The 13,717-nt window shown below is 34.1% G+C and overlaps 2 protein-coding genes across 2 annotated transcripts in view; one reads left to right on the forward strand and one right to left on the reverse strand.

The window, feature by feature from the left end:
* Window positions 1–7,537: 7,537 nt before the first annotated feature.
* Window positions 7,538–13,717, forward strand: part of LOC118743788 (alpha-N-acetylgalactosaminidase) — a gene marked incomplete in the record, with an annotated part of 15,261 nt that continues 9,081 nt past the window's right edge. The window contains 3 exon segments of the mRNA XM_036476553.1: window positions 7,538–8,784; window positions 13,148–13,325; window positions 13,390–13,659. Of these exon segments, the coding sequence (XP_036332446.1) occupies window positions 8,630–8,784; window positions 13,148–13,325; window positions 13,390–13,659 (603 nt within the window).
* LOC118742653 (hydroxymethylglutaryl-CoA synthase 1) overlaps window positions 13,617–13,717 on the reverse strand; it is a 54,464-nt gene continuing 54,363 nt past the window's right edge. The window contains exon 3 of the mRNA XM_036474889.1: window positions 13,617–13,699. The gene's annotated coding sequence lies outside the window, so the exon portion shown is untranslated. The remainder of the gene's footprint in view (window positions 13,700–13,717) is intronic.

Raw genomic sequence — 13,717 nt, forward strand, 5'->3', positions numbered from 1 at the left:
ACATTTATCCATCCAAAATTCGTCATCTAAATGCAATTAAATGCAACTCCACTTTTGCATTAAGAATCTAAATGCTAAAAGCAACCCTGCGATCATCCGAAATTTCCACGATTCGAACATGGTTTAATGAGAAAAGTGGCAACATTGCTTTTTCGAGTATACAGTGGCTACATGCGTTTCAGTGATCGCCGATCGAGATTTCATTTATTACTTTACATTATTAGGATAAAGAAAAGTTAAGGAAATTTAACATCGATGTGATGCTGGTAGAAATCTGGATCAATTTGTGATCAACTCTGTTTGTTTTGTTTCCTAATTAGGTGAGGACATTTTATTTGACAGCACCCACAAATGAATATATACATAAACAAATGTTCGGTTATGGTTAAAACAATTCAAGTTTTTATGTTGAATTTTTGGTTTAAAATTAATTTTTTCCTTTTCAGTAGGGTTTTTGCCCATTACCTTCTGCGTGAGAATTGATCGTAATAGATACGGATCTGAATAAGCGACTGGAACACGGCTGTTTGTCAAAAGCACACGATTTCGAACTCGCGTAAATGTACATTTGCTAAATGCGATAGCATGAAGGCTCTTCGAAAACATATGTTCGAAAGTGCTAAATATTGCATTTTAAATGCAGCAAAAACGCTACATAACCGATTCCGGTGCAATTATTCCGTTAGAAGTATTTGACAGTCACTGGATAATATTTGGTTAACTTACGGCGCGTTTACATTGGGCAATGCTGTAAAGACAATGAAGATCTACGTAATAGTTGTCAAAATTGTTCCAATGGAAAAGTATGCATGTATTAGTGATTTTATATATTTAGCTTTAAAAATATCAGCAATGTAATAAAATTTTATGTTTCTGCATGAAAACTCGAATTTGGACGAAATAAAATAAATATCTGTCAAAGCAAATCTGTTACGCGAAGCGAGCGTTTTATCTGACATCAGCTTTACGCTTTGCTGGCAAAGTTGTAAATGACACGCAAAGCCACAAAGTTTTATCTAACATGGCCTTAATATTATTTCCATAACAGTTCCACAGGTGTTACAGTCCTATGCTCACGCCAATGACAAAAGTAAACGGCAGACTATTGTCTTTACTACTGCGCCTAATACTATGCCTCAAATTTATTTTAAAAACTTAAACTTTCTAATAGCGACAGTTGTCATTGTTATTGTTATGACCTGCTGAGTACGCAACAACGGCGAAATACATAGTGCGTTCCAGAACGTCTACGATTTGCAGAATTTGCAGGATTTAGTCCAAAGTCGTTCCCGTACGCCACGTTCACATAAGGTTTATTAAAGGCGAAATCAGCTGTTCATGTAAAACCTGCAAATCCTGCAAATCCCAAAGTACGGGAACAGGCTAACAGTTTATACTACTTATACAATTATAAACTTTATAATAAGGGCACTCATTTAAAAGCGCAAAACTCTCGCAAACTGGGCAAACTGTGCGATTCTAAACCCTCGCAAATGAAATGTCAAAATTTGTATGGCAATTTTGTCGTGCAAATTTGCGCAGTGTGCTGTGCAACCCTCATTCAGCTATTTTGTTTACTTTCATTTTTATTTGTCCTCAACGCTTTTCAGAAATGATTGCGGTAAGACTTAAATATTTACTTAAATTTGAGATTCAACTGTTAAACTTTTTAAATTAAGTATTGTTAAATAAATGTCAGAAATTGCACAAAATATAAAATTGCCCTCATGAAACACACTGCGCGAATTGGGCCCAATTGCTCAAATATGAAACTTGCTCCTATAGATGAGTACCATTATTGTGTTTTAGGCGCAGTAATTGTGACAATAGTTATACGATGAATTCCGTCAAAGTTACGGGAATAGGGCTGTTAGTCCGAACTTCAAAGGAACATAAAAAATTGTGTATAGGAAAAAAAGGTACGAATTAGCTGTTGATTAACATAATTTATCAAACTAGCAAAAGTAAGCTGAAATGGACCTTCACAGTTCGTTACACTACCGAGTAACAACTAGCACTTTACTATAGCGAGCTTTGAATGTCTGAGCCGGTGGCTGGTTGAGCTGTAATGTAGAGCTTGACTATTTTGGAAAGTTTAGGTTGCGAGATAATAACTTTAATAATTTTTATAGTAATAATGTAGCCAATTATTCTCTAGCAGTCGGTAACTAGAATTTACAAATATAATAGGCAATATAGGTAATATAGTTATTTGCCAATTGCAACATAGGTGCATGTGTATGTATGGTATATGCATACATACTTATGTATGTATGTATGTATGTAGATCATTACATGAGCATATTCTCATTGCGGCAAGATAAAAGTAAATTCTTTAAGCTATAGATAGCAATAAATAAATATTGCAATACTGTGCTGTTACCGATAGAAATTTATGGAATTTATGTTCATGTACATGTATGTTTGTATGGATGCAGAAGACATACATATTCAGCAATTATTGTACGCAGTTAGCTAACTAGGACTGTTTACACTGCGAAACATAACATCTATGTACATATCGCATACCGTCTTCAGAAGAGGCACAACTCAAAAATCAAATTCGAAAATATAACTGCTTGTGGATAGTACAGATTCAACGCAATTAATATAAGAACAGGTATAACAGAAGTTTTCTAGTTAGAGAATATTATCATGGAAAAATAAAAATATTTGCATTACGCAAAGATAAATCATACATCATTTAGGCATAAAAATCTACCTATTTTTTTTTTAAGTTGTGCCTCTTTTGAAGATGGCGTGCGATATGTAGTGCATATATGTACATATACATATGTATGTTATGCAGATATGTAAGTACATATGCATGTAGAACAATTAGGTTGAAATAGAGGGTTCATGTAATATGTACAATCATACATACAGACATATATATGTACATAAGTATGAAGCTACAATTATGATTGCATTTTACTTACACTTGTATATTAACATTGCGATTGGAGCGGTTTTTTTTTGTGAATATGTATAATTAAAATATTATTGGCATGAAACATCTTTACTAACCACATTGGTCTAACTGTCCGGTTTTCTAGCCAAAACTAACTTTTTAACCGACTCCTAAAAAGGAGGAGGTTATCAGTTCGTCGGAATATTTTTTTTTTTATGTATGTTACCGCATAACTTTGGACCACCGGTTTGGAAACGATTTCGATAATTCTTTTTGCATCGGAAAGGTAGCGTCTCAGAGGTGGTCCCATACTAATCTGGTTCAGATCCGATCAGTGGATCATGGGATGATCATCGAAAGTGAATGACCCAAAGTGAAATCATCCAGAGTGAATCATTTTGTTTACATTTTTCAAGATAGACCATTCTAAAGCAGATTCTTTTTTAACGAGTTTATTGAGCCCCTTTTATACCTATAACTATAACTTATGGAAATATCCAGCATGAGAAATCACGTTTAAATGTTGAATGGCAAATGTGTTGGCATTTCTATTAACTACTATGTATGTACATACATATATAGTTTATGAATAAAAAATGAACGGTTGCATTTACGAACTAATCCAATCTCGTATGCTTTAGATATCACTTGAAAAAGGCAACGAAGAAAATTCAATTCACACAAACAGATAATACAACATCACATAAAATAACTAATTTGTCATGAATATCCTTTTTTATTAGCAGGGCTGATTTTATAATAGATATTAATTCAATCAAGTTATGTATATGCTAACTAAAACACATATTTAACAAATTTTATATTAAACGGCGAATAGTGACTGTGTTGGTTATGATGAAATGGCGTGTTTACAAGTACTTGCACATACATAGGTACGTACAGTGGGCGAAATTATTATAGACGCACCACAAATTGACAAGTTTGCACAATACTTTTTTGTTAGTTGCTTCTTCGTTCTTTAACAAAAATCGTATAAAACAAAGTTTCACACTTTGTGCAATATAATAAAAAAAAAATTCAACAAACTTTCGTAGAAATGGTGAGCTTTTTATTTATATTTCTTATAAAGATGAAATTTGTATGAATAAAAATGCGAAACACCACCCTCAACCAAAAAAATTCTCAAATCAATCAATGCGAATGGATTTGAGCAACGTAAAACCTGCATTTTTTTATATTAAAATTGATTGGCCGATTTGTGGGCCAAAGATTTTATAAAAATTCGGTTTAAATAGGTTAAACTTTTATTGAAATTTTTTTTTTAAATTGTCGAATTTTTGTACAAAATTTTTAATTAATAAACTCAAAACTTTTGCGAAAGCATGTAGATTTTTGTTTTTTAAATTGCGCAAAGTTTGAAATTTGGATTTGACCGGTTTTTGCTAATATTGAACCACTAAATTTTGATAAAAAAGTAACTAAAATAAATAACAAAAAAAAAGTAAATGTTGATAACAATTTCGCCCATTGTGCATTAGGATGGTAAAAAAAGTTAAAATGGCGATCTCTCACCCCTAGGAATTTTCTAAGTGAAATAAAAAATTGCCCGTATTTTTTTTGTGAAAAAAGAAGATACTTAAAACTGCCTCTAAGCGCATGACGCTTCCCATGCATTTAATATGGGGGAAAAAATCCAATTGTTTATTTTACAATTTTTTAATAATAACAATTTTTAATGGGCCTCCCATTGCATTTGTTTTGGGTTTTTGGGTGACCTATAATAAATAGTCAATATATAAAAAAATGGTTAAATAAACAACTGAATATTGTTATTGGAAGACTCTTAAAGAGACAGAGTTTTCCGATCGAAAAATATTGATTTTCAAGAATTCTCTAATAGCTACGAAAAAGTGTTTTTTTGCCCATATAAAATACATGGAAAACTTTATGGACTTTGAGGCACCATAATACGTGAGTATATACTTAATATGTATGCATGTACATATGTAGATATGTATTGAAATACTTGCCCTTCTTTATTTATGTTCTTTACGTCAAAGTAAAAGCATGTCTTAGTTACCGTTAAATAAATTAAAAATGTAAATTCAACGATATCGACCACCAACACTCGTAAAACCAGTATAACCTGACAGATCAGCTATTGCGATCAACGTGGAATTACAAAAATAATAGCAAAAACCAAAAAAAAAAAAAATGGAAACAAACAATTCCCATTGCAGCGCACCACTGACAGTATGGCACCACATTTCCTTAGACAAACACACGGGCAGGGAGTCGTAGCGGTTCATTTCACTATCGCTATCGCTGACGTTGATAGTTCGAATTTGCATTTTGGATTTACGATAAGTTTGGAATTTTCGAAAGTGCGGGTGTTCTTAGTCTCCCACGTTCTGCATTAAAACGCTTAAACGTCGCTTCCGAATAGTTTAAAAGTTTTGTGAAAAAAAGCTAACTGCAACCAAACGCATGCGAAAAACATTGGTTTAAAAGTGAAATAAAAAATAATAACAACAACAATCGACAACTAGCGGCGCAACAACAGATAGTGGCAAAGAGAGTACTCGCCTGTATATACACATACATACATATGTGCATTAGCGTGCATCACCAAAAAAGTTGCTGTTTTTCCACCGGAATTATAAATTTATTATTATATTTTAAGACCTCCGCCTACATATTTCGGAAAAATATTAAGATTTAATTGAGCTAGACCGATTTGAAAATTTGAATATTTTCTTGTCTTGCCTTGTTTTACGCGAAAAATGAGAAGGGCTGTTACGTTTATAATAAAACTGCGGGATCGTAGAATTGTCGTAATGCTAAATCCGAATATGTCATACAGTTTATACTTTGACGGTTGACAGCTGTCAAAACTTTTGCCAATATCTCTAAAATTAAGAAAACCTTTTTTAAAATGCCACGGTTTTTGACATGCTCATCACGAATTTTATGTCAAATTAAAACCTCGACAGTTGACAACGGTCAAATGGACTGTGAATTTTTCTGAAAGTAAAACAATCTTTTTAAAAATGCCACTGGTTAGGTTTTTAGACATGTTGATCACGAATTAAAACTTTGATATTTGACAGGTGCCAAATAACCTGTTAGTTTTTCTAAAAATAACGAAATATTTTTGAAGATGCTTCTGTTAAGGGTTTTAGACACGCTAATCACGAATTTACGTCAAATTAAAACCTTAAGAGTTTACAACTGTCGTAGGGGCTATCAATTTCTCTAGAAAAGAAAATTTCCCAAGATTAAACGTAACCTAATTTAAGGCTCACTCTTGTCGAGTTCTGTATTATATTCAAACTTTTTTCGTTGACAACTGTCAAATAAATTGCAATTTTCAGTTGAGTAATGCAAAATATATATTTTACGCAAAATTTTATTTATAATATACGAGGGAACATATCTAAAACGAATTTATGACCAAATTATGAAATAATAACAGTAATTATATTTATAAATTAGGAATAGTTGCTATATTTTCAGCCCAAACAATATGATCTAGGCCCCAACAGATTTATTTTTTTATTTTTTAACCGACTTCCAAAAAAGGAGGAAGTTATCAGTTCGTCGGATTTTTTTTTATGTATGATATGAAAAAAGCTATCAACTCATAACTGTTAGAACGTTCCACGATCGAATTCGTTGAATTAAACGAATTCAACGGCTGGCTCAACAGATATTACTGAAAATAATAATCAGTTTTGAGTTCATTGGACATTTCTGAATAAGAATAGCTTTATTCCGGCTAATTTATCACAAAATATGCTTTTTTCGCGTAAAACATACCTTCTCCGACCACTGTGCGTGGATAAAATTTTTAAACATTTTCATGCAGACCTTTAAACTTTAAATTCGTCTATCACCTGAGGTGATATTGAAAAAAAAAAATATAAATCAAATGTTATTATTAACAACTCGATTTTTGGAGAAATTCGCTTCGGTACTTTAACAGTTTTTTCCGGGCGTTGTAGAGCGCACTACTCTCAAGTGTTCCAATAAAATCAGGAAAAGCATCGTCGAGTTCCTCACCCCACTGCACCGCCATCAAGCACCTCTCTGTTATTGTCTTCACAAGTAACTCAGGCGAGAAGTTCTCTCTAGATATGTTGCGGAGTTTGCATCTGGTACTGTCAAATCACATACACTCAAAGAAGACATGGTAGATGCCCTCTATTGCGTCTCCTCCCCAGTAGTGTCATATGGGATTCATTTCGTGTTTCGGTGAAAGTATTCTTTGAAGCAACCTTTCCCAGCTAAAAATTTTTGAACTAGAAATCGATTTCGCCGTTCTTTTTTGCCAGGTGGCGCTTTGCTTTTCACTAAGCGCGCACCAATTGAAACATTCACATTTGTAATCGACGCTTTGCTCGTTAACTCTGATCGCCCCTCCAGTAGATATGTTTTTAGTTTTACAGTGATGTTATGAGATTGAAGTAACTGAAATTCAAAACAACTTCCATACAAAATATATAAAAATATTTGGTGGTACAAATCTACCACTACTTTGTCTCTAAGGATTATGGGTACTCAGACCCCATTTGGCTATTTGGTTGTCGAGATATGTACCACCACTTGAGGAAGAAATTACTGTTTTTTTTTTTAGTGGGGAGTGATGCACCCTATTGTATTTATGTATGTACATACCTTTGTATAAGCAGTAATAGCAAACATGCTGCTAATGTAATCGTTGATTGACAAAGCGGTTTCCGACCCTCTGTCGTGTCATAAACGCCAGCTTCAAAGTCAGCAAGGCAGTCGGTGAGAACTTATGATCCAGCCCTGCACTATGGTGGATACAAAGCAAAGTGTACTGCTCTAAAGTAACATTTGCTTATCACTTGCCTCAAACAATACGTCCCGGCCTGAGCGTGCTGCGCTTGCTTTTGTATTTTTCTTCATTTTGGATTTCCATCTTCTCCTGCTTCGAACTCGTTACGATATACATTTGCTGCGAGCACTCAACTTAAGAATACCAACAGCTTGTCTACATACGTATCAGACTTACTCCCATAAGTGGGTGTGCTTTGTGTAAACTGATATGGCGTCCATATGTAAGCTAGAGTTTGTACGTAGGTACATTTTTAATTTAAAAAAGTTGAGGAGCACTTAAAAAAAATTACAAATCAGCAAATTAAAAAAAGCGAAAGACGGACATTCGACTGTGGAACAAAGCAAAGAAGAAGAGACGGGGAAAAGCTGCAAAAAGAGCACAACGGCGTTGAACTTCAAGTCGGAATCTAAACTTAAACTGATAAGAAGCCGCTAAACGTTAAGTGGCTATTATTTGCTATAGTCCTACACACAAATATACAAGTGCGAGTACATTGTCGTGTGGAGACTGCTGCTGTTGCTGCTTATTTTAGTTTGAAATTAGAATTGGAACGCAGCTCTTGCGTCTGTGACACGCGATACGCGCAGTCTGAGTGGCCTATCAGCTCTCCTCCCTCTACTACTGGGTGCATACAAAAACAAAACAGTATAAAAACTTTACTTATCTAGTAATAGAAGCGCGTATATAAATCGCTTACAACCATCGACAGGAGGCGGCATTAATAGTTCACCTGTAATAAAGTGCAAATAGACAGCGCATAACAGTCATAGCTGCGCGAAATATAGAATCAGGAAGAGCCCCAGCCAGCACTTCATTTGTTCAATGAAAGTGAAAGTGAATTTCGAAAGCATTTCTACCGGTTTAAATTGCAGTCTTTTGAAGGCTTCGCCGCAATGTTCTTAAATATCCTTTTTCTACTGTTGGTGTCATACCGAGCTACAGAGGCGCTGGAAAATGGGCTAGCAAGGACACCACCTATGGGATGGATGCATTGGGAACGCTTCCGCTGCATCACCGATTGTCAAAAATATCCAAATGAGTGTATAAGGTGTGTATATGTGTGTGTGTGTACAATGACAAATGTGCAAAAGTGCTAGATGAGCTCCAAAGCTCTGCGGTAATTGAGATGAAGTGCAATAAAATACGCTCTAGTGGTTATTCACCTTTACGGTATGATAATGCTCGTAATATTTAATTAAAATCGAAAACCAGTTGCATTTGATTCATGCACACTTATGTACTATAAACATTGGAAAATTTGCACATTAAGTCGCGTGTTTAGCTTAATGTGATTTTGCTACTTAAATTTTGTTATTAAGAAAAGTCTATTTTATGTGCAAAGTTTTAATGAAATGAGACCATTGTACTCTTTCCCTCTCGTCTCCTTCGCCTACGAACCGAGCAGACTTGAAAGCAAGACTTGACGTGTCTGAAAGGAGTCCAAGTAAAGAAGTATAAGTTCGGGAGAAACCGAACTTTGTATACCGAGTGCACGTATTAAATAAAAGGAATATAACAGCTATGATCTTTATAATAAAAAACCTTAATTTGACCGTTAAAATTAGATTTATATTTTTTCGATGAAATTGAACCGGTATTTGGAGATTTTTATTTTTTCTATCAAGAATAGCTGTCATTTTGAGATTTTTATTTTCTCGATCTAAAAAGAATCGTTTTTAATTTATTTTTATTTTTGCGATCATACTTATTATGACTGTTATTTTAAGATTTAATTTTTTAGTTTATAAAAGGTTCAAAATGGTCATAAAAACACGGTCCCCATCAAAACGTTTAAAAATTATGGAAGAAACTATTTTTGGTAAAAAAATAATAATTATAATAAAATTCACAAAATAACGATTATCCTTAATCGAAAAAAGTAAGTGCGCCTGGGCCACACTGAGGAAGTGGAACTTACGTTACAGATATATTTTGTCTCATAACCAATATACATACATATGTACATTAGACTAATAATAATAATAGATTGGCGCTTACACATATGTTAGTGTTTGGCCGAGCCTCTCCTCCGACTTGTGGCGTGCGCCTTGTATTCTCACACAAATCGGAGGGGGCCTACAGTAACCAACCATATTGTAATACGTCGCTAACTTAATCAAAGGGATGTGCTGGATAGATATTTTGCCGGATAACCGGATGCCGGATATCCTGTAAAAAATAAGAGCCGGATTCGGATATTCGATCGGATATCCGGTAGCTGCTGCCATTAATAAATTTCACAATATTGTTATATTAGTTTTTTTTTTTGGTTAGCTAGATTATCTGCTTTTTCGAGCTGAACTATCCAATATGTAATTAAGAATACAAAATTTCTCCTCTGAAATCCAAGTTATGATATAATCCTGTATTAAAAAGATAACTTCTCCGTCTGAAACCCGGATTTATCGATTATTTTTGGTAAATAGAGGAGAAACGTCAATGACAAAATATAAACAGCAATGAATACCGCTAAAATAAATTGTCAACAACATATCGTCATGATTCAATTTTTAAAGGTTTTGTAAGTAGCTTTTTTCTAAAATTTGGCACTCCCACCCGCAGGAATGGTTTATGGAAGCAGGAGAAAAAGGGGAAGAATTCAATCACACTTCCTAAAATGGGAGCTAAATTCCATAAAAAGGTGCGGATAATAGTTAATGGTGGTATTTTAAAACAAAAACGAATTTGATTTAATTATTTAATTTAAACATTGTTACCGATTGTTATTAAAAATAAATATTTCTATGTATATACCAAACTTGCGTACGTCAGATGGCGCATAACTCGAGAATGGATGGTCCACTTTCTGCTTTTTTTTTGTTGTATTTATTTGCCAGATGATGGGTATGAAGAAGCTATTTGTTTGTGGAAAATATGTAATGTTTATTAAACAATAAAAACGGCAAATAAAAAAATGTAGAGCTTACGTTTCCTTCGCGGTTATGGCTCGATTGTTTCGAATATGGTAATTCGAATTCTTTGATGTCGCACTTTTAATGTTCTGGGGAGATTATACAACTGTCAGAATATTAACCATTCGCCGGGTTGGACGAACAAAAAATTTGAATGACTAAAAATATCAAAATATAAAAAAATATAAAAATATTCGCCATAAAAAGGCGTTTGCATTGTTCAACTTTGCATTCTACTTTCAACTAATCGCTTTCAACAAAGTTGGTCGCCAGCCAACATTCGCCTCGTGCGTACACCTTTTAAGTGTGCAATTACATACATCGCGCCATTGACTAAACCGAGCTGTCGCGTGACGATTGGGCCTATGGATGCGGTTTGGCAATGTTATATTGCGTCAAAGTCTCATTCGGAGACACCAGGATTGTGTTGTGGAGGACAATACCTAAAAACCTTCGTTGGCTCATTTACCAAAACCATCGAACGCTTTACTTTACAGCGACTTGGCAGAATCAAGAGATCTCCACGAATATCGACAAATACATTTCGGCATTTAAGGGAATTTTGTCTCTTTAGCCTACATTGCATTTCTGTAGTCCAACGATTCTCACCAATTTTTTCTTGTTGGCGCCAGCGAATGAAGAACAAAAATTTCTTCAAAATTAAAAAGTAAAAATTTCACTACTAACAATTTAAAAATGTTCGTAAAACTTGCAAAGAAATTTGGAAAAGAAATATCACTGTTTTTGTTTTTAGGAGTAGGGTGGGAGTGTCATTGATAAAATTAGGGAGAGAGAAAGTTTTTCTTACAAAACCTTTCGTTATTGAATCATGCATATCGTTTCGCTTCCCGAATCTCCCCGTAAGGCTTCATTGTTGCAATATTTTGTGACACACGTTTTCTTTTCTGACATCAATAAATCTAAAAACTGGGTAGATGGTGAACTATATAATTCGAAAATATAATAATAATATATAATAGCAAACCCCCGAGGGTATGTATTTCTGCCATGAAAACAGCTTTTCATAAAAATACAATCGCCGTTCGGCGCCGGCGTAAAACTGCAGGTCGCTCCCCTTGTGTGACAACATTAATTCGCACGCCGCAATTCGGAGGAGAAGCTCGGCCAAACACTAAAAAATGTGTAACCCCCCTACTACTATTTTTATAGTCGCAAAGAATTTCCAAATTTGTTTACACTGGCAATGAAGTATCTCTGCGAATCATCTTCCCCAGTGACCTCAAAAAGGTTGTTCAATGCATCGGGTGGCATTTATGTTAAAAGTAGAAATGGGTTCTTGACCGGTAATGCGGAAATGCTTCTTTTCATAATGAAAAATATATAAATTTTAATTGCTAATTAGATACTATTTAATTTTACTATAGAAAAAAAATCTGAACTAGATTTTTAAATAGAATTTTCTATAATCGAAATCCGGCCGGATTTTAGCCAGTATCCGGCCAGATAGTCGGATAACAGAAAAGACCGGATACTCGGATAACAGAAAAAGGCCGGATAAGCCGGATTTCAGATATCTACCGGATATCCGGCACATCCCTACTTATTAATAAAATTGATTTTAAATCTTTAAAGGTGGCAACACTCTTAAAAATGTGTTCATACTTAAAACTTTTTAAATTTGGTTCGCGCGGCCTCCATATTGTAAAATTTCGTTGAACTTATAATTTAAAATAGAATCTTCTAACAAAAATATGCTATATGTGAAATGGTTGCGAGCATCGCAAGTAGAATCAGGTTAAACTCTGTCTGTTGCTTCTATACAACTTAAAATGTCAAAATCGTACAGTCAATATGAAATTTTCTGAACTTAAATTGGAAATTTCTGAATTTAAAATGAAAATTTTCTGAATATGAATTATAACTTTCTGAATTTGAAATGGAAATTCTGAATTTGAAATCTAACTTTTTGAATTTGAGTTGCAACTTTCTGAATTTGAATTCAACTTTCTGAATTTAAAATGGAAATTCTTCATTTGAATTGTAGTTTTCTGAATTGCAACTGCAAATTCTGAATTTGAATTGTAGCTTTCTGAATTTGAAGTGAAAATTCTGAATTTTAAATGGAAATTCTGAATTTGAAATTGAAATTTTTTAAATTTGAGTTGCAACTTTCTAAATTTTAAATGGAAATTCTAAATTTGAATTCAACTTTGTGAATTTAAAATGGAAATTCTGAATTTGAATTCAACTTTCTGAATTTAAAATGGAAATTCTTAATTTGAATTGCAACTTTCTGAATTTGAAGTGAGAATTCTGAATTTGAAATGGGAATTCTGAACTTGAGTTGTAATGGAATTTCTGAACATGAATTGCAACTCTCTGAACTAAAACTGAAAAAGGTGCAGAACAATGTTTGAAGTCGATTTATAAAAAAAAAATTATAGTGAATTTTTGATCAAAAAGTAGAAACTTTAACCGCCTATAAAAGTAATTGTGTTGCACTATATTATTTCATAGTCTCTTTTTTTATTTTTTAAGTGAAAATCTCTTCAAACGCACCACTGACTTGCTGGTCTCGGAAGGATATGCTGCTGCCGGTTACGAATATGTCATTATTGACGATTGTTGGCTGGAAAAATATCGCGATAATGCAACAAATAAACTAGTAGCTGATAGATATCGCTTCCCCAGTGGTCTCAATCACTTGGCTGACTATGTAAAAATGCAGATATGCTTCGCAGACAAACTATATTTATTAATCTGATTTTCCGCACTTACAGATACATAATGCTGGCTTGAAATTCGGTTTATATCAGGATTATGGCACTCACACCTGCGCCGGTTATCCGGGTGTCATCAATCACATGGCACTGGATGCGCAAACCTTTGCCGAGTGGGATGTAGACTATGTAAAGTTGGATGGTTGCTATGCAGACACGTCAACAATGGATGCTGGTTATCCGGAATTTGGACGACTACTAAACGAAACTGGACGCCCAATGGTATACTCGTGCAGTTGGCCGGTCTATCAGGAATATGAGGGCAAAATTGTAAGTCAAGATTTGTATATTAGCGCATTAGGCTGCATCACTATAAATAAAAAAAAAA

Source organism: Rhagoletis pomonella, unplaced genomic scaffold (genome assembly GCF_013731165.1).
Source record: "Rhagoletis pomonella isolate Grant_MI unplaced genomic scaffold, Rhpom_1.0 Rhpom_scaffold_00007, whole genome shotgun sequence".
NCBI classification, from domain to species: Eukaryota; Metazoa; Arthropoda; class Insecta; order Diptera; family Tephritidae; genus Rhagoletis; species Rhagoletis pomonella.